This window comes from Squalius cephalus (genome assembly GCF_949319135.1).
Source record: "Squalius cephalus genome assembly, chromosome: 8".
NCBI classification, from domain to species: domain Eukaryota; kingdom Metazoa; phylum Chordata; class Actinopteri; order Cypriniformes; family Leuciscidae; genus Squalius; species Squalius cephalus.
In genome coordinates this window covers 10,902,173-10,928,440 of record NC_137129.1, presented here as the reverse complement: position 1 = coordinate 10,928,440, position 26,268 = coordinate 10,902,173, and the positions used below count along the sequence as shown (strand labels likewise).

Sequence of the window (26,268 nt, the reverse complement as noted above, 5' to 3'; positions counted from 1 at the left end):
GATTCCCTGTGTCATGTGAACCTGCCATGTGTCTTGTCATTGGTTAATCGTCTGATCATTATTCACAGGTGTTCCTGTAATTAGTCTGTGTATTTAAGCCCTCATGTTTGTCATGTGTGTCATGTGTCTTGGTCTTGTATTTTGTTTGTGTAACTGCTGTCGGTGAGTCTTATGTTTCGCCATACCACACCTTTGTTTTGGATCTTTTGAATAAACTGCACTTGGGTTTTACAAACTTGCCTCCAGTGGATCCCTACGTTACAAAACAATAAAAAGGTGAATCTCTGAAGATGATGACGTCGTGCACATGCGTGTTACATGTTCAGTTTATAGTGTTTCATCGCCATCTAATGGCCTGGCAACAGAATACAGCTTTTTTTGTCATTTTTGCGGATCTGTGTAAATGGTTCTTTATTGGCATCTGTGAATCAATGGAGAACCTTTTACAACCATGGAACATTTCCAATGTACAAAAGGTTCTTTATAGTGGAAAAGGATTCTTAGGATTAAAAAGGTCTTTGCACTATGAAGAAAAAGTTTTTTTTAGGAACTGTTCACTAAAATTATCTTTGGGGAACCAAAATGGTGGTTCTTTATAGCATTGCTTTGAAAACCCCCTTTTGGAAATCTTATTTTTAAGAGTGTAAATGAAAATGATGCCCTGTGAAAAACAAAAATGAAGCCATATCAGCAGTACTGCTGCTTCCTAATAGCTGGTAATGGTCTTGTTTGCACACAGAATGCAGCACACCGGTGCTGTGAATGGGGTGAGTGCTCCTGTGAGGTGTGGATTCAGATTTGAGCTCATCTCCCTCGTTTCATCCCTGTGTGCGGTGCTGCTCCTCAGAGAGCCTGACTCAACGCTTCAGACAGAATAGAGAATGGACCACTCTATTTCAATTTGTTCTGGCCACTAGCCACTTTCAGCACATCTAACGCAGTGGGAATCAATCCCTCCTGACCAGCACACAATGAGAAGCCTTTAGGCTCAAAATGTGTAAACACTTCATACAAAACACCAATGTTATGAAACTCAACACTGTCAACTGTGACACAAAAGCATGGTGACATAAGAGGTTACACGTGTGTTCTGTCCTTGGAAAAAATTTCCTTATGAAATTTCATTATGAAAATGGAGTGTGCTTATTTGTACTGAATGTGCACTTGCAGTGAACTTCAAATATTAAAAGTATATTTAAAAAAAAACTGTGCTTGCATGATATATAACATTAATGAAATAAAACATCACTTAAGTGTACAATTTTACAATTTTAAAAAGTGCACCTTGTAATAATGTCACAGTAACAGGTTTACCTTAAAGTACCATTTAAATCATTATGTTTTAATAATATTTTGATGTGTTGACTAATGTAGCCTACTAAAGAACATGTACGGTTCAATACAAATGACAAATTAATAAAGTATGTTTTAGTTTACCATAAATGCATGTCAGTACATCCGGCAGTACACTTAAACCATGTTTCAAATTACTTAATTACTAGAAATTACTTAAGTGAGCAAAAAAATAAGGTAATACGGTCTCTTTTTAAAAGTATGCTAAAGTGTACTTCTTTTTCACAAGGTTTGTACCCTTTTGGATCTTGCCAGCCCCTGGTCACTTTCATTGTATGGAAAAGAGCAGCGTGATCATTCTGCCTAACATCTCCTTTTGTGTTCTAAGGATTTAAGATAAAAAGGATTTGTGATGACGAGAGGGAGTAAATTATGTTTTCATTTCGGTTGAACTATTCCTTTAAATGCCTAAATATGTGCTCTGTCAAAAATCATCCAACCAAGAAAAAGGTCAGAGGGGACTTGGCATGCCAGTGCAGTGGAGATATTTTGAGTGTGCCCATGGGATTGTGAGTGAGGCTGTAGACTGGGTACAATTGTAGTATCATTTACATTCATTTAGCAGACGCTTTTATCCAAAGTGATTTACAAATGAGAACAATAGAAGCAGTTAAACTAACAATAGGACAACAATATGCAAGTGCTATGACCCTTCCCAGTTTAATCTAATGCAGTACATGTACTTTTTTTTTTTATAAAGATAATAGATATAGAATAGAAGATAAAGTGTTAGTATTAATGGATTAAGTGTTGCCGAAAAAGATGCGTCTTCAGCCGTTTCTTGAAAATGGCCAGGGACTCAGCAGCTCTGGTTGAGTTGGGCAGGGCATTCCACCAGCATGGAACAGACCAGAAAAAGGTCAGAGAAAGATATTTTGTGCCTCTTTGAGAAGGCACCACAAGACGGCATTCACTTGCAGAGCGCAAGTTTCTGGATGGCACGTAAGTCTGAAGTAATGAGTTTAGGTAGGAGGGAGCAGAGCCAGTGGTTGTTCTGTAGGCAAAAGTGACTTGCTGCAACTGGCAACCAGTGCAATTTTGTGAGGAGAGGAGTGGCGTGTGCTCTCTTCGGCTCGTTAAAGATCACTCTAGCTGCAGCATTTTGGATCAGTTGCAGAGGTTTGACAGTGCAAGCTGGAAGACATACATTACAATAGTCCAGTCTGGATAGAACAAGTGCTTGGACAAGGAGTTGTGTAGCATGCTCTGATAGGAAGGGTCTGATCCTCCTAATGTTGTATAAGGCAAATCTGCAGGATCGGGCAGTTCTAGCAATGTGGTCTGTAAAGTTCAATTGATCATCAATCACAACTCCAAGGTTCCTGGCTGACCTTGATGGAGTTATGGATGACAAACCTAGCTGAATGGAGAAGTTGTGGTGTAGTGTTGGGTTGGCCGGGACCACAAGCAACTCTGTCTTCGCAAGGTTTAGTTGAAGGTGGTGGTCCTTCATCCAGCCAGAAATGTCTGTCAGGCAGGCTGAGATGCGAGCAGCAACCGTCGGATCATCTGGCTGGAATGAGAGGTAGAGTTGTGTGTCATCAGCTTAGAAGTGATAGGAAAAACCATGTTTCTGAATCACAGATCCTAGTGACGTCATGTAGATGGAGAAGAGAAGTGGTCCAAGCACTGAGGCCTGAGGCACCCCAGTAGTTTGATGTTGGGTCTTGGCCACCTCACCCCTCCACGACACCCTGAAGGACCTACCTGAGAGATAAGACTTGAACCATTGTAGTGCAGTTCCCGAGATGCCCATTGTCTTTAAACTTGACAGGAGGATCTGGTGGTTAACTGTGTCAAAGGCAGCAGACAGATCCAGCAGGATGAGAACTGAGGATTCCATGACTTGAATTATGTGCTGCTCTCATGCTGCTCAGCTATTCAGTCTCCTCCAAACAGAGCTCACCCCCCATATCAGAAAGACTATTCTGTCGACTGACTCTACCACTGTACTCTATTGGCTCATGTCTGACTCTTGCCGTTACAAAGTTATTGTTGGAACCAGGGTAGCTGAGATTCAGGAGCTCACCAAAAGCCAAGAGTGGTGTTATGTGGATTCTCAGAACAATCCAGTGGACGACCTAACTAGAGGAAAGTTTCTGGCCGAAGTAAAACCTACAAAAACTTAGTAGACCCTTCAGGTGGAACTAAGGACCTCCATCCCTGACCCCAGTCAATTTGCATCCCTTCATGGGGCGGAAAAGCATCCATCAGCAGAAAACTACTGTGATTCAGAGACAGCCATCCTAAGACAAGCCCAGGTGGATTCCTTCAGGGATGATTTAGCTGCCTTCAAACCCAAAAGCCCCTTCTACCTTCAAGCTGTTTACTCTCCCTTTCCCCAGAGTTAGACAGGGCTCATTCGAGTAGGCGGAAGGTTACGGGCAAAGCAGTGATCTACCCCCTGATGCCGTTCATCCAGTAGTCCTGGACCCTGCCCATCCAATCACAACGCTTATAATTAAGGATTGTGATGACCACCTACAACATCCTGGGCCATAAAGGTTTTTCGCTGAGTTAAGGAGGAGGTACTGGATCCTGAGGGGTCGTGAGGTAGTCAGGAAATAATCTTAGCATAGGTCCCTGAAATGCCAACAGTTCCGAGCACATCCTATTATTCCCCGAATGGCAGATCTCCCTCCTGTTCGCCTTCACCTTCACAAACCTCCGTTCTATTCCATTGGGATGGATTGTTTTGGGCCCTACACAGTAAAGACTGGCAGACGAGCTGAAAAAAGGTGGGGAATAATTTTCAAATGTCTGACGACTAGGTGTGTGCATCTTGATCTACTCACTGATCTATATAATGACTGGATAGCTCATGACGTTCTAAACTGCCAGTAGGCAGTGAAGCCACCGGAAGTGTTCGAGCGGCCATCTTACGATTCCCTACCAGCAGAGGGCTCCAACACCCGTTATACAGAGATTGGTAGCTCCGACGGCACTTTTAAGATGACCCGCTGTGCAGTAAACAAGTGTAAAACGACGTTCACAAAAGGATGTAGAAAACCTGCCAAAAGGTTGTAATTCAAGCCCTATAAGTAATAATTTATATGCAAAATTGTCGCTATGTTCGTGTTGTTTTCTCCGAGGCAAGAGTAATGCTGCTGCTTCTTCAAAAAACAACGATAAAACAGTCAACAGTAGCCTATAAGAAACCTCAGAGCAGCAATAATCACAATTACGGTAAGTGTCCAATAGCGACACCATTTGACAGCTTCAAAAGAGCTTCGTGCAGACTCCGTTTACCGTTACATTAACCCAGTGGTTCCCAATCCTGGTCCTGGGGACCCACAGCTCTGCACATTTTATATGTCTCCTTTATCTGACACACCCAGTTCAGTTCATAGAGCTCTTTCCTAACGAGATAATGATCTGAATCAGGTGTGTTAAATGAGGGAGACATACAAACTGTGCAGAGCTGTGGGTCCCCAGGACCAGGATTGGGAACCACTGCATTAACCCATACAATTTGTATTATGCATTTCCTGAACATGTACTTGCTAACCAAACACTTTATATTAACAAACTACTAATCTATAAAACACAATCGGTCTTCCGACCTTTTACTATTGTGTCAATTGATGTTGATATGCGCGACGGAGAGAGAGCGAGCATACAGCGCTCGTGTTGTTTGAAGACGGTGAGTGCACGCGCGCGGCTGGGGCTCTGTCTCTCTGATGGGGCGGCATGATGCTTCCCTTCCTCTGGTTAAATATCCAGACTCTGAGCTGCACAGTCGCCATCAATGGCGTCACAGTCAGATCCTTTCTGATAATTTTTGGGCCCATTTCCTTAGAAATTACCTTCCCTCTCTTCAGTCCAGACAGAAGTGGCGCACAGACCATCCTAACCTGCAACCTAACACTGTTGTTCTGATTCTAGATCCTCAACTTCCCAGATCCCAATGGTCAGTGGGTAAGGTCATCTCCCTTCATCCCAGCAAGGATGGTCTTGTAGGGTTGCTGATGTCCAAGTCAAGGAGAGGACATATACAAGGCCCGTTGCCCGCCTCATCCCTCTTCCGGCCCTACCTGATCTCCCCTGATTGATCAAATTTGCAATACAAATTTGGGGGCGGCTGTTGAGAAGTTTTTGTGTTCCTAAGCTGCAAGGTGCAAAGCATGTGCCACACCCCTCATAGCCTGTTAATTTCCCTATTATCCCTTCTGACAGGTGCACAAAAACGGGATCATATCACTCCTATCTTACGTTCCTTACGGTGGTTACCAGTGAGTGGATTTTAAACTTTTACTTCTTGTGTACAAATCTGTCTGTCCTATTGACTGAGCACCATCCAATTAGATCACTCCAGTCGTCCAATCAGATACTCTCTGATAGAGTCTATCCCTAAGTCAAGATTGAAGTGTAGGGGGGACCGTGCCTTTTCTGTAGTTGCCCCCAGACTCTGGAATGACTTGCCCATTTCGATTAGACTAGCCTCATCTTTATCTGTTTTTAAATCTAAGTTAAAAACATTTTTGTTTGATAAAGCATTTAATACATGTTGAAGCACCCTTCCATTGTTCTTCATTGTTATTTTAAAATGTTGAAGCACTTATTTTTATGGTATTTTACTTACATTTTTATTTATACTGTGTTGTATTGTAGTTAGTTTTTGTGTTTTTAGTTATTGTAATGCACATTGGACAATGAGGGTTGTATTTAATTGTGCTATATAAATAAATTGCCATTGCCATATCAGAGCCAGAGTGTTTTTAAGAACAGACAGAAAAAGAAAAGGAAGCACTTGCTTTTAAAAACCAACCTCAGCATCCATAATTTCTTTATGCCAGCTGCTCCAGCTAATTTTCGTGAGATCGTAAGGTGAGTGGAACAGCACAGCTGCTGCATACTGAGAGGGAGGGGAGGTAGTGGGCACATTATGACACACACACACACACACACACACACACACACACACACTCAGGCACGCAGCCCTGTAGCATGCAATCATCCAGGTGCTGGAACAAAACATCTAATTTTACATTCTAAATTCTGCGCTCTACTGACCCCCACGGTGGGCCATGCAGCAGACCCTCATCTGCACGTAAACGCAGTCAGTCAGAGACACTGTGAGCTTAAAATGAGCTTCTAATCAACCGCAACACACAAACACACACACACAGGTTCTGTTGATTCGGTGACAGTTTAAACTGGCATTTGTCCCCTTTCTGCACAAAAACAAAAGCCTGGGTCATCAGTCTGCTGCTCACCTGGTCTATTAACAATTTATGCCGTTGATGCTCGAGAAATTCAGTCCCAAGGATGACTGTGCACAGAATCCTTTTTGCTTGAGTCAGTGCACAAGGGCTGTCTACATGAATGTTGCAAAGTGAAATGGTGTGTTTAAATCTAAGGGGACTCTGCATGTCCACTGGTGCAGAAGAAATCCACTCAATACCACTAAAAATGCTAGGGTCTGATGATTTTGGAGTGTGTGATTGCTTTCAGTACATGGTCAATAAAGTCATCATATGTATGAGTACAGTTGTAAGAATGCATATCTTACATCCTGTTACAGTTTAGCCTCAATGGAAGCACTCAATTGGCATTTTAAATCTGAAAAAAATACTGTAATATTGGATTCTGTGTCACTTGCCTCTCCTGCCGGGTCTGCTCAGCAGTGGTCTCCATGGCACACTCCAGAGAGCTCTGGAGAGACTGCAGCTGACTGGTGGTCTCCTTCAACAGGAAACGGGTCACAAACTGCTCCAGATGTGTGGCTTCCTGGTAGTCCTGCAGATTAAATACACAGTTTTCATTGTCACTGCTGGTGTAGAATGGGCTTTAAACATACACTGGCCTTTTAGGCAGAATGTTAATTTTATATAAGTATATAATGTATAATTTATATATAACACCATTCAAATAGTAAGATTTGACTTATATTCACCTGCATTTTTTCAAAAGTAATATTCGGAATTATTATTACAATTTCAAATAACTGTTGTCTATATTAATATATTTTCAAATGTAATTTATTCCTATGATGGCAAAACTGAATTTTCAGCATCACTACTCCAATCTTATTATCATCAATGTTGAAAACAGTTGTGCTGCTTAATATTTTGTGGTAACCATCAGAGATCATTCTAATATGCTGCTTTGCTGCTCAACAAACATTTCTAATTTTTATCAATGCTGAAAACCATGGAAACCATGATACGTAAATAAAAGACCATTCATTTGAAATACAAACCTTTTGTAACTTTATAAATGTCTTTACTGTCACTTTTGATCAATTTAATGCATCCTTGATTCCTTGACTAAAAGTATTAACTTTGAATGGATATAATGCATAATTAATATATAAATCTTATTATCAAAATAACATTTATTCACAGTGACAGCCCCAAAGAAATTAAAAAGGATAACAATAAAAAGCTCAGTGTAGGTTTCTGCATTTAGACAGCTGAATGAATGCATATGAGCCAAGCTCATAATATTCCCTAAACCAGAACATTTTGCTCTATCTTGCAATCAGGTACATAAATGAAACAGTTCATGCATCATGAACTGTTTCATTTATGTACATTACGTAACTTCAAAATTAAAAAAAAAAATCAATAAAAGTCAATAAATCATCAACCTTCTTCCAAAACTGATTCACTATGGTGAGCCTATTATAAGTGTTTATATTTTAGACCTGTCTGGATGGTTTTCACGAGAAATTGCGAACATACGTCACTTGCCCATGAGTGACTCGTCATATTTGTAAATAGAGAAAAGTTGCTCTGGCTACTACGATTTGTGTATGGTGTGGAAGTGGCATAGATTTGTTGTCACAACGAGCAAGAGAAGAGAAAGTGACACAATAAAACGAGAATCAACATTGTCTTGGCTTTTCAGAGATGGTGAGAACTGAGGGATTTAAAATGTTGGAGATGGTGTTTGTATTACTCAACAGGTGATAAATTGCAATATGTAGCTCTCTAACAATTCATTGTAAAGCATTATATATTGTGTAGGGTTATATTAATCAGCACCGTCACGCAGAACCGAAGCACAATGTTCTTCTGCAAAATGCATGCAATTCTGTTTTTTAACTGCTGGAGGGCCATAAGTTACATAGTGTACCTTTAAGAATATAACTAGGCTATCTCAAACCGAAGTGCCAGAATTTTTGAATGTGATTTTGTCTCACATCCGCAGACTCAAAGGCAGTGCTGCAGGGGTATGTTATTTGCGGGTGGTACGTCAGTTTTTCACCGTTAGGAATCAACAGCCGCCTGTATAATTATGTTGCGCGCCTGAGCAACCGTGTTCTGTCACTATAAGAAAAGCCATTATTAAAGCTGTGAACATCCCTCAGCTAACAGGACACATAATTCTTCTGAGCATCCAATAATGAAACAGGTGCTGCACATCTATTATGAACTACAACATCTATTATGATGTTGACATTCATAAGATAGGGAAATCCAACACATCAACCACCAACACATGTATTTACAAAGCAGGATCTATCGACAGACTTTCAGAATCACCAGCAGCATGATTCACAGCTCTATAACCTGTGGATGTTTAACAAGCAGCACACATAACTAATCTTTCCTTCCAGTGCCAGTGCTTGTGGCTGACATTTTCATCAGTTTACACAACAGCCAATCTTGTAACGGTATATACTCACACACAATTCTATTGTTTCCAATAACTAAGGCAAGCAATCCATGTTAAAAAGATGTCATCCTTATGAAAACGTCTGGACATCTGGAGATAAAATCATAAAATATAAAAGCAATATTTTTTATATATTTGAGCTATTAATCTGTCTTAATTCTACCTGCAAACTGAAGGTAAGAGAAATTGTCTGGATGATACGAGCACCCACAGTATGACATTCAGATGTGTGGTTGCTGTTTATAGAGGTGGCCCGAGGGCAGAGACCACACGAATCACAGCAGCTGGTTTGCGCACCCACTCATGGCCCTATTCAATAAACACAACGCTATCTGTTGTCATACAGCATAACTATCTGTTGTTGCTCATGAATAATGGAGCTCATGCATTAGAGATGTACAGATTATCAAGTGGTGTGAATAGAAAGATCAAAGAAATGTGGCTCCTGATGTTTTTTTTATTACACTATATATATATATTTTGTTCAATTGTTTAAATATTTTAAGCACTGCAAGCGGAGAGATTCAACTCACTTTTTGTTTCTCACTTTGAGTTTTAATACTGTGAATTCGGCTTTTGCCTCTAAATGAGAAGTGTGTTATTCCTCATGCTCTCTGAACATTGCAAAACAGCACCAAATTGAAATGAAATTCTGGCTGCACAAAGCAGCACCTGTCAATGTACCTAAACCTTTAAAATCATGCAGTGATAAAACAATCAGTCATGTTTTTACCTCTCTCTGATCATCTTCAGCAGATTTGTTTTTACTGATCTTTTGATCATTGCTGGTGGTTTAAAGATTTACGGTTTAAGCAAATTTCAGTAGTCTTTCACAAAAAAAGTCCCATTGAACTCATTAATCGTGTTTCACTTCCTCTGTCTGCATCGCTAATCAAAGAGGCGTAATGAAATGACACAGCACTGCCCTTCATGCCGACGACTCAATTTCTGAGACGCTCACGTGCATTAAGAGCCATGTCTGCTGGGCCTGGAGTCAGCCTTGGATAATTCATTATCTGTGCGAGCCAGCAGAAAGTGTCCGTTAAATGGCTCAGCGGGAACTGAAGCACGCATCTCATACCTGTGCGTTCTTCTAACGGTCAGTGTGACTGGACTGTGCTGATTACTAATATCAGATGCTCAGACTGTTCAGACCAGAATGTCAGTGCTGATAACCACCACCAATATTGGACATCTATACGAGTAAGACAGCAGCCAATAACTCAATTAATACATTTGTGAGTGTGGACCATCATGCATGTCACAGAGTTCAGCTAAGTCTAAACTTTTTCGAAGGTAATAATTACTGTGGTGCAATAACCAAGCTCATATAGTAATTTATTGAAGTTAATGACTGTGACAATCAAGTATTACGTAATTATTGTACATAAATCCTAGCTTAAATATACAAAAACTTTATTAAATCTTTGCATATGAACATTTGATGGAATTTGAGGCCAGTGTTGGAAAGTTACAACCCAAAACTATCAACATTACTAACTACATTTCTCAGTATGTGAGAGTATTTAGTAGCAAAATAGTGTAGTTTTTCTTATAACAAGTTACAAGTAGCAATGTAGTGTGATAAAAATGTGTCACTTTGTTTCCATCCTATATGTGGATATGGAAGCAAGCTATTTCCTATGAATATACAAGACTATGGGTAAATAACTAGAATTACAAAGTACACAAAAGTTTGTTGCACGGTTGTTCAATGACAATAAAAGTATTCTATTCTATTCTATTGCACTACAAACCAGTGTGTTTATATGATAAAGATAATAAATTAAAATAATATGTTAAGAAATACCAGTTTGCAACATCGAGCAGCATAACGGACTGTTTTTGTACCGCTAAAATTACTGGAAGGGTTTTAATTTTAATTTGAGTTTTTAGTGTTTTGTTGTCTTAGAATTTATTGTTATCAATATATTTTTTTTAAGTTTTAGTTTTAGTTTATTTATTTTTTTTAATTTTTGTACTTAATCTTTCAATAAACGAAAATAAGAAATGTTGTCTTGGCAACAGCTGAAATAAAATAAGTGTAAGGGTTTTTTTTATAAATAGTTCATAGTTTTAGTTCACAATATTATACATGATTCATCCTAATTAAAATTGTTGTTTTAGTTTCAAATAAATGCAAAGATGTTCGATTGTTTAAAAACAATATACTATTGTTCAGCTATTTCAAACTTATTTGTACCCCTTAGTGAAGAACAAGATATATATTATCTTGATAAATAAGACTCAGTTTAGCTGGTACATCTACTGTACCAAAACCCGAAAAATGAATAAAGCACGTTATCTTATTGAGATCAAACACCATCATAATCATGTTGAGGACAGAGAGGCTGTGAGCAGCATGGTTGTTTGTGTCAGACAAATGTGAGTCTGAGCTAGTGCAGATCCATCTTCATTAACTCTAAAAGTTCCCACAGGTTTATTACGAAAATTACACATCTAACGGCTGCATTAGGGGCCAGGGAACATGCTGTGAGTGATTATGATAAGACGCTGAAAGCCTCCAGGATACCCACATAAATACACAAAGCCTAAGTTCAAGTACACTTAACTAACACCATTTTCAATCAGAGGAAGATGAGACGAACATTAGACAAGAAAACAATTTCCCTTCTTTTCTCCTAGAAGTAGTTTCAGTCAACTATGTAATTGAGATCATGTCCATTTGTTGAATATATGCAAAGGAGGTAAGAAGGCAACCCACCTTCTTGGTTTTGTCCATGGCTTTCAGTATGGATACGTTCAGGTCTTCCAAGGCAGCAAGGACATTTTCATATTCTCCAAGATGCTGAGAGAAGTATTCTAAGAGAAAAGAAAAGCCATTTCATTTCAATACATATGACAATGTTTTCATAAAAGCATCAGCAAAAACATCCACAAATTCTAGAACATCAATTAAAATAATGTCATATTTTGTTATACATTTATGCATTAGCAAAGAATTTTTATTTATTTATTTGAATTTCTCTAGAATATATTTTCACTGTTCAAAGCAAATTAGCATTTGAAGATCTACTGTAATATTTCTGTATACATTGCAAATACCCCATGCAAAATGTACATATAAACCTAATGTTTACACATTTTAATACTTTACTTCATTAGTTACTTTCTTCCCTTCACTTAATTTTAAAATATTATTATACACTACCTTTCAAAAGTTTGGGGTAATATGTTTTTGAAAAAATACTCTTAATGTCAGATTAATGTTGAGTTTCATTGTTATTTTGTTCATGTGTCTGCTTTTTTGTGTTTCCTTTCATTTTCGTTTTTCCAAGTCATATTACCTGCGTCAAGCAACTTGAATTGGATTACCACTAAACGTTACAATATGTCACCATGGCTGCATTCATTTGATGAAAATACAATAAAAACTGAAATATTGTGAAATAATACAATTTAAAATAGCTGTATTGTATTTGAATATTTTTATTAAAATGTATAAATGTGATGGCAAAGCTGAATTTTCCGCATCATTACTCCAGTCTTCAGTCACATGATTCTTCAGAAATCATTCTAATATGTTGATTTGGTGCTCATCAACCTTATTATCATCAATGTTGAGCTTTTTTTTCAGGATTCTTTGAAGAATAGAAATGTAAAAAAAAAAAAAAAAAAAAAACAGCATCCACTTGAAATTGAAATCTTTTGTAACATCTGCCTTGCAGAATAAAAGTACTCATTTATTTTTCTTTTCTTTTTTATCTTACTGACCCCAAACTTTTCATATGTAAATGATTATATACAAATGATATTAGACATTTTTATATAAAAAAGTATATTATTTTACAAGCCAAACATAGTTTTAATAGAAAATATAAAAAAGAAAAGATACCTGAGACAGAACCCTCTGGATAGCCAGTCTATAAATGTGTCTCAAATATCCTATCGTTAACTTGAACTGTTGACAGTCTTTCGAGTTCTTGCAGGATCTTGTGGGTTCCTCAGTGATCTGCCATTTTTGAACTTGTCTCAAGAACCCCAAATGGTGCCTCAAGTATCATTTCATCAGCTGTGAACATAAAACCTCCCAGTAATAATGTCAATAAGTGTTAACTCTTACCACACAGCTCATCCGTGTCCACATTCCTGTAAACAGACCATAAACAGACATGTTAATTTCATTTCCAGTTAAAAGACATGTGACTTGCGTCTAAATGTGATCTAATGTTCTGTGCTGATTTTTAAGATGCAGACAGCATCTTGCTCAAAGGCAGGTCCTTTGGGACAGCGATGTTTGCCTAATGAGAGCGGGTCATCTTAAGACAACTAGACTCTAACACTACAAAACAGCCACCAGGCAAACACTGACAACTCCATGTGTCAACCCTGCTCTGATTAGAGGCTCAATGCCGTGAGGTAAAGTCATCATCTTACAGGCTGAGAATATAAAAAGTCAGAATGTAATGTGTCCCAATGCATAGAATAAACTTTCCTACTGTGATTTTCAGACTTTGAAGCCAGTAATGTTTAAGGGTCATTCACACTAAACAGTGAACATATAAAATATTTATATAATATTTTTAGATCAGTATTTACATTTTTTGTAAAAAGCAAAAAACAAACAAATCACTGTGTTTATATGAATCTAAATTATAGGTAGCCAAAATGTAGAGATAAATGGGAACATGCAAATTGGTTGAAAGGTAAAATTTGTGTTTTATCTTACTTTCGCACTAAACATCAAACAGCATTTTTATCAAGGGAAATATGCCAGATTTAAAAGCAATTTCTATTAGCTTCACACAGTGACAGTGATTAGTGCAGCACAGAGGCTGAAAGATGTTCAGCATTTGGCAGTTGTAGAAGCAATGACTGGATTCTTTGGGTTTCTGCTGTCTAGAGCAGTGCATGGTTCCCCAACCTTTTTTCCAGGAGACCCCTTATTTAACAATCAAAATTCTTAAAATGGCTCTAGAGGATACTAGAGGATGGCTCTAGAGGAAAAAATAACTATTGCTAGACTTGGATAAAACACAGAGGGCTTGGCATCAAAGCTGAACTGTTAACTGACTGAGCTAGACCTCGTAGCGGGAGGTAAAGTCATCGATAAACATACAAAGACTACCACCAACTGTACACTGTCAATAATTTTCATATTTCATCTCATTTCTTCTCTCCCCCAAGACATTAGAGTAAAAAGCATTATGAGCTACAGGGATTGAAATTATCTTTAAAATGGGATAAAATCCCTATAATTTAGTTTCTACCTTTTGACATTTACATAAAACCCTGAGCTCTTTTCACATCTAAAGATTAGACTTTAATACTGGATAATAACGAATAATGAATTCTGCTGAGAAAATGTTTTCAAGGAATTCTCCTTCCAGGTTCCTCTGACTATGACCAATGAATTGCGATAATCCATATAATCCAAATGCAGGACCCCTAATCTTACACGATTTCATATAATTGTCACTTTCCTGAGAAAAAAATAATTAGGTTTATACTTTACACTTCTGATCACTATCTTTCATAATGAATAATTGATGCATGGCCAAAAACAATTGTGCTAAGGGGAAGAGCCAACCATAATGTTGGCACAGGAAAGTGATTTTTCCTTTGAAATACTACATCAAACCAAATCTGCCCCGGCCACACAATGAATAGAAAATAAAATCAGAAGCACATTCTCATCAAACACCTACTACAAAGGGAGCATGTACCAGCCAGAAGAGCTGCTGCTATGGAAACCAAGATGACTTTAAGTGACATGGAATCATTCCGCAAGGAGGTGAATGTAAGATAATAATCTGCTCCTTATAACATATGCTACATAGACTTGCTATAGTTGCACTATATGAATCACTTTACATCTCTAAATATTGGGCTACATACACAATTTTTATTTTGGGGTAAACTATTCCTTTAAATGTAGATTTATTATTTCTCCTCTCACAAAAAAAACAAACATACTTGAATTTTTTCTTTGGCATGTAATGCATTATTTCTCCACAAGTTAAAACCCTTTAATTTTCATTCAAGATAATCTGACTATGAGGAGGAAACTAAACTGCTTTATCTCTCTCAGACAAACACACACATCAACAGGGACCATTGACGTGGCTGTGTCTAACAAGCCAGAAGCACGATAAGAATCAGTCTGACAAGGGTCCGTCGAGAGAGAGCGCACCCTTGCCCTCAGTGAATGTTACTCACAGCAGACGCTGTAATGACATCATCAGGACAGAGTTGCTGCTGGGTGGAAGTCTATATGCTTGGAGGTCTATGACTCTTGTCGGTTTGCTAATGCATAGTCATGACTGTTTTTTGTGACAAAATCACACAGCAAGAAAAATACTGTAAAAATACTTGAAGCGCCATTTAGTGTTCTAATCTCTATATTTGCAGTTATTCATATGTATACTGTAGCTGGGAGTTGACTCCAAAAAGATTCAATTCTTTGACATTGAGTGGACTTCAATGCTTCGAATCAGTTTCTTTCAGGTAAACTGACTCAGTTGAAGGGCATTGATCCTGAGTGTGTTCATTAATTACGATTCATTCACTGATTCGTTCATTACGCCAGTAATGAATTCATTTACTTGAACACATTATTTTTCTTACCAATCAATAAAATTAGTCTGGAATCAAGTCTTGAAATTGATTCTAAAAACTTGGAATCCAGAGACTAATCCTATGTATTTAACAGCTCTGTTCATACGTAAAAGTGTGGTTCTAGCTAGTGTTGTAGTACTCTTGAGTCCAAGTCTAAGGCTGAATCCCAATTCTCTGTCTTACCCCTTCCCCTTAGATTTGCACATTCACGTGAGAGTAAGGGCTATCCCAATTCTCATTTTGATCTAGGGGTAGGGCTAAGGGGAAGGGGTAGATACCCCTTAAAACCAAGAATTTTCGCGAGCTTACTTGAAACCAAGGGGTACCCAGAATGCACTGCGCAACCGGCAACAATGGCGGGCATATCATCAAGAGATAAATGTATAAATGTATATAAATGTACCCATAAATGTAAGTATTTTCGGCTTAAATAATTGATTGAAAAATTATGACAGTATTGTTTTGTGCTCTACACAGTCATGTACATATATATTTGCAACCATGTTGTTAATTGAAATGTTTTTAAACGTTTTTAAAAATCGCTAGTCTGCTACGCTAGGCTATGCTAACGATCCATTGCTGGTTTGCACGATCAGTCCCACATTTCTCAGACTAGCCTTGAATGGACTCCATGCATGTCTACAGTTTTAACTAAAACTATCAGCAGTGAATTTTCTTTTCCCCGGACATGTCTGGCCAGGATTTCGAGATCGCCCAAAATGTCCGGGATTCGGCTTTTGCTTTCTACAGTCGCCATTCATTATGTGTACATTATTTGACACTGACACGTATGTGCCAGCTTGGCAGGTCATGCATTCAGCTTCAAACGGATCCCGACTGATACGAAAACACAGGAATTTAAGCAATGCTAAAACGCACATAAACCGATCACTTGTTTAGCGCTCATGTACGTTAAACACTACATTCAGATTCACCGATTTGAACGAATTCAGTCCGATTGAAACAACACCTTGTGCATGTAAACATAATGAATAGCGACGGCAGAAAGCAAAAGCTGAATCCCGGACATTTTGGGTGATCCCGAAATCCAGGCGACATGTCTGGGAAAAAGAGGACGTTGCATGGTCACCCTGGAGACATCGATACGTGCTTTACATATACTGTCCTGTATCCCTTGATCACACAGGGACGCAGGAGGAAACCCGGCAGCTGATCCACTTTCGGGATGAAAACGAGCTGAAGTTTCTAAGATCAAAATATGATCAGATTTTTTTGCCTGTTATGTTTACTTTATTGGCCAATAAAGACAGATTTTTGTTAACAAAGAAAGTGTTTCTGAACATCAGTGACATTCAAAACAGTGATAACTGAAACAGATATACAAAACACCATGCAGTGTGTATAAAAAATATTAGTAACGATCAAGCGTGCCGCACAAGCCCTGAAAAGTGAAGCCAAAACGTCTCGATCGCCCCCCGGTGGCTGGTCCTAGTATAGGTCATAAACCCCGCCTCCCCGTGTTATTCAACGGGACGCGAGACCAACTAAACAATTAAATTACACTTCAAATATCTTTTTACAAAGGTGGTTTCTTTCATTTGCTGTCGTTTTTATCACGCTGATGCAAGTTCAAGTGTCTGTTTCAAAAATAAGTTGGTTTTTAGTTAGTTACGTGATGCGGTGGTGTAACGTCATGATTGACAGCTGTGATTGACAGATTCTCCGAGCGAAGTAGTCACTGAAGCACCAACGGACATTTTTTTCGGGATCTTCGGAGGACTGAGGAGATTGTATTTACTTTATTTTAATAAGCCTCTTGTCGTACTGCAATCAATTTTTAAAAAAAGTGTGCAGAATGCACTTTCCCTGCGAGAGTGAGGGCGGAGTGTTGATTTCGCGGCTTTACTTCCTGCTCACGACTGCGCATGTCTGGTCCCGAAATCGCTACTGCGCAGACTCAAGTTCCAATATGTCAGCGCCATATCGGGACTCTGGCGGCTTCAGTTCTCATCAATGGAAGAGAGCGAAGGGGCGTCGTCCATCTTTTTTTACAGTCTATGGTAACGATGTATGATGACGTAAACAAGTGGTGTCTCATTTCATAGGGGTATGTTTTCACCCCTGGCGCTTACCACTCGGTTTCGAGGGACAAGGGCTAGGGGTAAGACGAAGGGGTAGGGGTAGGGGTAGGGGTAGGGGAAGGGGTAAGACAGAGAATTGGGATTCAGCCTAAGACCATATTTTTGTGGTCTTGGGCTTGTCATGGACTCGGTTTTGACTCAAGACTCGATCCAGTTCAAGTCAGGGTTTTACCAGCCATTCAGAGTTAGTATGAACTAAGTTCATACTTAAATTGTAATGTAAAGTCCACACTAGAGACTTAGAAACTACTAGCTAGTTTGTCACTAACTTACTTAATTTGGTTGCACCATTAGATCTGAAGGCATAGTTTCATAATATGACATTTACCTTCAATAATTCAATAGCAGCCTTCAAATTCATGAGCAGAAGCTATGTAAAAAAAGCACAAATATGTAACGTCTGAGAGGCGAGAAAAAGTGGATCTATTTGCAGCATTTTACTATAATAAACAAATCAAAATGAAAATACAAGAAGGTGATAATCCATAGAACTCCCAAAACACCTAAAAATGTACTAAACACAAGCAACATTGAACAAGAACAGAACAAACTGAGGGCAATATACAGCCAAACTGATACTCTAAACAAGGAGCAGGTGGATGTAATCAAACATTGAGTAACTATAACAACAAATGAAACAAAGATCGAAAAACGTAAGAAACGAAAACGAAAGTCTATTAAAAAAAAAAACTGAACCAATGAGAGGAACAACATAAGCGGAGGGAGGGTGGGTGTCTTGGTGGAGTAAGTGGCGAGGCCAGCGACAGAAGAAACCGCGGGAGAGCTGGCACTGGAAGAGACCATTGGGGAGCCGGCGGGGTACAAGACCACGGGGACCATGGGGAAACTAGTGGAGTAAGAGTGCTTAGAGCTAGCCAGATAGGAGCCAGGAGGAGGATGACCCATGACACTGGAAGACCAGGAGGCCAATCGGAGTCGCAGTGACGAGTGACCGTGGTGGAGCCAAGGTGCCAGAGGACTGAGGCGAAGCCGGTGCGAGTGCGGACTGAGGAGGAGCCGGAGGGAAGGAGCAGCTCGACCAAAGCCAAAGGGGTGGAGGGAAGAGGCACAGCCGGTGGCCCAGAAGTGATGGAGGCTGAGCGACTGACCAAGCCGGAACCAAAGGGACGAGGGAGCCTAGTGGAACCGACATGCTGATGGGCCGTGGTGGAGTAATGAGCTCAGAGGCCCGAGGCGGAGCCAGGGAATCTGTGCACCAAGGTGGAGCTGGGGGCTGGGATGTCCCAGGCGGAGCCATATCGCTGGGCAATCAGAGGAAGGGGAGCCGAGGAGCTGGACAATACAAGTGGAGACAAGGAAACTTGGAAGCCGGACAGGACTGACAGAGACGAGGACGACTAGGGACTGGGCTGAATCAGCAGAGACAAAGGCGACTTGGGACTAAGTATCAACATCATACATGTCTAAAGAATGGAAGTTTTTAAAACAAGAGCTTATATTCATGCAATTCACTCAATTTACTGTTTTATTCCAAACATTATTCCTTGGTCAGAGGCTTCTTTAAACATTTAGTTAACAAGTAGAGTTACATTAAACTAAGTTTAATGGTGCGACGCAAACATATTTAGTAATGCATAAGTTGTAACTTAGTGCCCCTTTACATCGTAACTAGGCTAAGTTGTTACTTACACACAGCAGGTAAACCATGTCTTCGCCTGGACTCTGACTCAAATGAGCTGGTCTCAACTACAACACGGTCCTAGCACACATGTATTTTTATAGTCAAAACAATTAGATTCCTGCTATATGATTGTCTGAGACATGTGGCAGTACCCACACAACAGTTCCAGCAATTAGATTTATTGTCAGGTGTATGTGAATGACAAAAAGCAATACTTACTCTGTGTTATGAGTGTCAATTGTATGGAAAAGCTCCTTTAATTCATCTCCTGACAGAACACCATCTGAGAAATAAGCCTTGAACTCATCAAAGGACAGCTTCCCATCATCTTTTGAGAGGAAAATGTGGTTAAAAATGTGCCTTGAAAAACAAAATATAACTCATAAAAGCATTTCAGATTGAATAAAGACAGAGTTGAATCTATAAATGAGAAAGAAAGTAAAGTTAATCATCCTTCAGAATATGACAATTTAGCTCATGGACATCAGATCGCAGGTGTTTGGGGAAAAACATGCGCACAGACGCTAGAACTGAGGGCTCGTGTTAGTTGGTGCAGACGCCCAGAGGTTTTTAAACAAACAGTGACAGGTGAGTCACGGCAGGCTATACTCAAAATAGAATAAATGTACTGCTGCACATGTGGTGTGTGCTATACACCTACTAATATACACAATATAATATAAAATGCAGTAAAGGAACATCAAAACTAACACAGTATGAGGAAGAGGGAAAAAGATCAGCAAAAATCCTTGTGACTGACATACGCCTAGGCTGTATTGTGCATTAATATTACATTGACTGACATGATAGAATCCAAGTATGTGTTGTTAAAGAGACATAACTTACAATTCTCATACATAAACTTACAATAATGTTTTCTTTTAAGAACATTTTAATATTATGCAGTTATCTTTAAATGAACAAAATATTAGTTGGATCACCAAAGTGTCTATCTTTGTGTTTCACAAGTTAAACCAGCAAATATTTTTTTACAGTGATGCTAAAGAAAAGTAACTGAGTTGAATTCCAATGCTAAAATGAACTTCAGAAAAGTATAATTCTGAACTATAGGAGGGGAGGAGCACAGTGAAATTTGTTTGGTATTGCTCTACTAAAATAATGACTATCATTAGGAAATGTATGGACAGTCTAGTGTTTCCATGACAACAGAGCAACAGCATAGGCTGGGAATGGACAACCACTCAAACATATGGAGGCATGGGATAATGTAGTCTATAACAAACAGTTTATTATGCAGGTGAACAACAAAAGAAAGAAAGGGCAATGCCTTACCATTTTTGTCAGCTCTTCTCAGTATCTGAAAGTAAACAGGGCATTATCAGATCATAGCCAGGAGAAATCATGCTGCGTTGATCATATAAAGGGACTCTAGCACTGTAAATTATTTAGGTCGAGTCCTAAAAAGAGCAGAGATGAAAGAAAAAGTGATGATGGCTATGTTGAATTTGAACACCCAGGCGCACTGTAGCAGTCTGTTAAATAAAGTTCCAATTCACAGCAAGAATATTCACACTCTAAATATGGTCCTCTGCTATAGGCATGCCAAGGCGATGCTGAATTTAGCTTTCTCCTTAGAGGAGTGATAAAACTATGCCACCAATCTGTCAGGGACCGGTGCTTCCTTATTTCAGAATGATAATTAACAATACACACCTCACGTCCCTGGGGAAGCTCTTTAGACAGCATACTACAATTTAATTAGCAACTCAAACTGTACTACAAGTCTTTGTGGTTAAAGAAGATCTACATTATAGAGCAGAAAAGAGACTATTTAATAACTAAATGTTCATGTGAATAAACTAATGAACAATATGCTAATTAACAATATGCATAATAACTGTAAATATAAAAAATGCAATGAGTAATGAGTGCTCTGAGCACAGTGCATCACATAAGCCTATGCATATCTATATATCTACGAAGGATGCCAGTCTCACATGACCTGGACACTTCAGAATCAGTTTATACTAACTCAAATCCGAAACAATTGCACCTTGCTAGCCTATATATATATATATATATATATATATATATATATATATATATATATATATGAACGCATCACGCAGTTGCTGCAGATTTGTCAATTTCACATCCATGATGTGAATCTCCCATTCCACCGGATCCCAAAGGTGCTATATTGGATTGAGATCTGGTGACTGTGGAGGTAATTTGAGTGTAGTGAAGTCATTTTCATGTTCAAGAAATCCAAGATGATTTGAGCTTTGTGACATGGCACATTATCCTACAGGAACTAGCCATCAGAAGATGGGTACTGGTCATACAGGGATGAGTGGTCAGCTCAGGTAGGCTGTGGAGTACTAAGGTGTGGTAAAAAGTGTGGCAAGAAAATATCCTCCATACCATTACACCACCAGCACTAGCCTGAACCGTTGATACAAGGCAGGATGGATCCATGCTTTCATGTTGTTTACGCCAAAATCTGACCCTACCATATGATTGTTGCAGCAGAAATCGAGACTCAACACTCAAGTAGGCTACTGAAGAAAATGTAACTTATCCATGTAACAATCGATTAATTTACGTTATTAACTAATATTAAGATAAACAAAAACTGGGGAACCTTGAGGTAAATTAAGTCTGCTAAAATGAAAGGTCAATCAATCTGCAAGTGGACTCAACACAAACACCTAGCACCGTGGATCCATCAACAGGTTATTTTACGTCTCCGTTTTCATTTTATCGTTCAGCACATTAATTCCGTATTACAATCAGACAATATTAAAACAAAAAATACTCACATCCAAAAATATTGACATTCCTTTCTTTAACTCGATGGGAGTGCTGGCTTCATCTGACAGTGACTGCACCTCTTCAGAGCAATCCATAGTGACTCCTCGTGATAAATAATTATCTAACTTTCAGCTACAATAACGCTTAATTAATCCAAACAAGTGCGCGTGCAGAGGGAAGAATCGAGCGTTCCGCAGTGTGTACTGTAATGCGCGTGAAAGGAATCTCCCGCTGTACTCCAGTGATGAGCCACAGGTCTCCTGATGCTGTGACACACGCACCAATGAATGACATTCGCTTTGTGGTGTGTTATCACGCTCATTACTCTCTACCTGTCTTCAGCGGGGATAAACTATTTTATTACTCTCTCACCATGCATTTTTACGATGCATTTTTTCATGTTTGTTATGATGCAAATAGATATAATATAATGGAAAACTACGCGATCAAGTGTTATTAGTGTTACAGGAGAATTCAATTTAAAGGCATTTAGTTTACACCGACAATGAACGTTTTGAATCATTTATCCCCTCATGTCGTTTCAAAACATTAAGACTTAGCCTACTTTACTCAGGAATGCAAGTAGAGAAATTCTGAACAATTGTTCTTGTTCTTTTCTGTGGAATGAAATGAATAGTGTTGGAAGATCTCAGCACAAAAAAAAAATTAATAAAAGTAAGAAACGTTATTACTCAATAGGCCTAACTGTTTGGAACAACATGAGGATGAGTACATACATAATGTTAGCATTTTATATTTGTGAACTATTCCTTTAAGTGATCGGAGCACAGTAATTTCAAATACATTTTAGCGTTAAAGAGTTAGTCCACCTCAAAATGAGAATTCTGTCATTAATTACTCGCCCTCAAGTCGTTCCTAACACATAAGTCTTTCGTTCATCTTCAGAACACAAATTAAGATCTTTTTGAAATCTGAAAGCTTTCTGTCCCTCCATTGACAGCTATGCAATTACTTTGATGCTTCAAAAAGTTAATAAAGAGATCATAAAACTAATTCATATGAATTGAGCAGTTTAGTCAAAAATTTTCAGAAGAGACATGATTGCTGATGAACAGATTGAATTTAGGCTTTTATTCACATAAACATTCATCAACTCACACATCAGTTATGATAAACGGAAGCTTGTTTGACGTGTGAGAACCAATGAGGTTCATTCTTGTGTTACGCAGCATGTTTGAGCTTCCGCAAGAACCAATGAGGTTTGTTCTCATGCGTCAAGCAGGTTCTGTTGAGCTTCTGTTTATGTTCGCTGATCAATATTTATATGTGAATAAAAGCCTAAATTTAATCTGTTGATAATCGAGTCTCTTCAGAAAATTTGGACTAAACCGCTCAATTCATGGATTAGTTTTACAATCTCTTTATGAGCTTTTTGAAGCATCAAAGTGGTAGTTTTGCGTTGCTGTCAATGGAGGGATAGAAAGCTCTCAGATTTCATCAAAAAGATCTTAATTTGTGTTCTGAAGATGAACGAAAGACTTATGGGTCTGGAACGACATGAGGGCAAGTAATTAAAGACAGAATTTTCATTTCTGGGTGAACTATCCCTTTAAGGATAATGTTAATGTTAAGGATAAGGATACTGTTCACTTTTAATCATTTGAGAAGTTCTCCATACCTTCCCATCTAAAAATCATGTAAAAACGATTTCTGTGAGAATATAACAGTTCAAACTTTGTAAAATTCCCTTTTAGACAAAGATAACAGATGGCAACTCCTTGCCATGAGGCACACACATCTAGTGAATTTTAGTGAATTGAAGGTGAAACAGCAGCGACATCTTGTGGTAAAACATGCCAAAATCAGAAACATCATGTTAAAAGAAGTTTAACCTGATTAGATAAAAATAAACCGATTCTTGAGACACTGGACAAAACATGTCGCAAGCTTTTAGCTGACATGGCTTTTTTTTTTTTTTTAATAGCAACATTTCAATTTTCTTAATAGCAACATTTCAATTTTCAAATGCATCAGATATGATCACTAATAATAGGCCTAATCTTAAAAAAGGGTCCCAAGACTACTCCTTTTTTTTCATAGCGATGCCATATAATAAACATTTTTGGGTAAACCTTTTTGTGAAGAACATTTTAAAAATCGAATTATCTAAAGAACATTTTTCCACTATAAAGAACCTTCTATTCAGTGGAAAGGATCCATGGATGTTAGAAGTTCTTCAGGGAAAATGCCAATAAATATCCTTTATTTTTAAGTGCATTAAAAATTCAATAAATGTTAAATGACATTAGTTTGGTAGCAATAACTAGTTTAAGCTCACTAATGGGACAGCTGCTAAATCACACAAAAACACACCCACAAAAAACTATACAGAGTTAAATAAACTCAGTGACCCATGCAGCCACATTAAAGGACAATGTGGTAAGCTGCCATTAAGAAACTCCTTGACCAAGGCCATTGCATCCATGATCTGTTGTAAAGGGAACAATTCATTACCCTTGAGCAGAGTGTGCATGAATGTAGTGTGGCCGGATGAGTCAGTTTACAACATTTATCCGTTTACTTACGGACAAAGCCAAATGTCGCCTTCAATGTCTAAAATCACAATGGATCCATGACATGGAAAACAGGTCTGATGATTCCTCAATGTGGGAATACCTGAATTAATGGCAATGATGCAAACCCTACTCTCAAGTCATTCTCATATTCCAGACCAGTCTGATAATATATCCATAAATTCAAAATTGATTTCCTGAAAATCAGTGTAAAGTCCAATGCCTTCATAACCTTCCACTCACAAAATCTATTCGTCTTTGAACTGTCATGGTCCATACAAAAGAGGCACCACCTTCATTTGGCAGAGATCCAGACGCTTATCATCATAATTGTGAAATATACAAAGCTATAAGCTTGTGTGACAGAATTCCAAGAAGGGCAGGGTCTGTTCTAAAGGTAAAGTGTGTCAAATATCACAATGATAAGACTGGAGGCCTTTAACTCGGGGCAATTATTACATTTTACCATCTTACCAAAGTCAGATTTGTCAACCTATATTGTGCTTCAGTGGATTTACAAACCAAACTAGATTTGTGTATGCTGAAGGAAAAGTATGGTAGGCGGAATTGAAATTTAAAAAGCTTTGACTTTGATTATGCAAATATAATGCTACATCAGAGCAGCTTTGCTGTTGTCATGAGAATCGGTTGTGCACGAGAATCAACACGCACTGCGGCTTTGTGAAGGCTGAATATTCTATCAGTGAATGTCAACGGGAGATTCTCAAACTTTAATTTCTTAAAAAGTATAACATTTATTAAAGCTAGAAACTAATTATGCCAACATACCAAAACAAATGCTGTAATTATCTGCAAAATAATGTTTGAGTCTATACGTTAAGCCGGTTTGGACTAAATTAATGATATGATCAAATTCATTAATAAATAAAGATATATATATATATATATAGATAAATAGATAGATAGATACACACATATACACAGTATATATAGCCTACACACACACAGAGAGAGAGAGAGAGAGAGAGAGAGAGAGAGAGAGAGAGAGAGAGAGAGAGAGAGAGAGAGAGAGAGAGAGAGAGAGACTTAGTAATGAAATTATCTGCAAATTAAAGTTTGAATGAAATTTGTATGTTAAGTCAGTTTGGAACTTACTCCACCACATAATAATAGATATGACATACAAAGTCATCATTTTGAGATAAAAACTATAAATTATGTCGAAATTAGATATGTCGAAATTAGATGTCATCAAATTAGTTGAGATTATTTGAAAAGTCGAATTTTAAAGAAACAAATAAAAAATAAAAACATAGAAGGCCATTTTTAGACTTTTATCTCATAATTTTAACTTCGGTATGTCATAATTTAGATGTTTATATCTTATCTTATGACTTAGCATGTAATAATTTAGACTTTTCATGTCAAATTGAACTATCTCAGTATTTCATCATTATGATTTACCAAAGCATGAATTATTTTTTTAATTTTTTTTATGAGGCAGAAATGGGCTTCCACACAGCTGGGAAGGGAAATGTTTGGGGGACCCACCCAAAAAACAAACATTTTTCCCGGGCTTTAAGAACAATAATATTATACAACAGAATAGCCATGAAACCAGAAGAAAAACAGAGACATAACAGAATAGAAACTGTCCAAATGTGTGTTTTACTCGTCAACATCCCAAAGCCATGCTTTT

General features: G+C 38.3%; 1 protein-coding gene across 2 annotated transcripts in view; it reads right to left on the bottom strand.

Annotated features, from left to right (window-relative positions):
* The window catches only part of necab1 (N-terminal EF-hand calcium binding protein 1), a 33,034-nt gene extending 10,427 nt beyond the window's left edge, over positions 1 to 22,607 (bottom strand). The window contains exons 1-6 of one of the 2 annotated variants that reach the window (XM_079878911.1): positions 22,083 to 22,607; positions 20,593 to 20,617; positions 19,519 to 19,627; positions 13,061 to 13,086; positions 11,702 to 11,799; positions 6,956 to 7,092 (exon numbers count right to left, since the gene is read on the bottom strand). In XM_079878911.1, coding sequence (XP_079735037.1) covers positions 6,956 to 7,092; positions 11,702 to 11,799; positions 13,061 to 13,086; positions 19,519 to 19,627; positions 20,593 to 20,617; positions 22,083 to 22,169 — 482 coding nt within the window. In that variant the 5' untranslated portion in view covers positions 22,170 to 22,607. Of the gene's footprint in view, positions 1 to 6,951; positions 7,093 to 11,701; positions 11,800 to 13,060; positions 13,087 to 19,518; positions 19,628 to 20,592; positions 20,618 to 22,082 lie in introns of both variants that reach the window. The other variant, XM_079878910.1, reaches the window with a different exon arrangement.
* Positions 22,608 to 26,268: the final 3,661 nt, after the last annotated feature.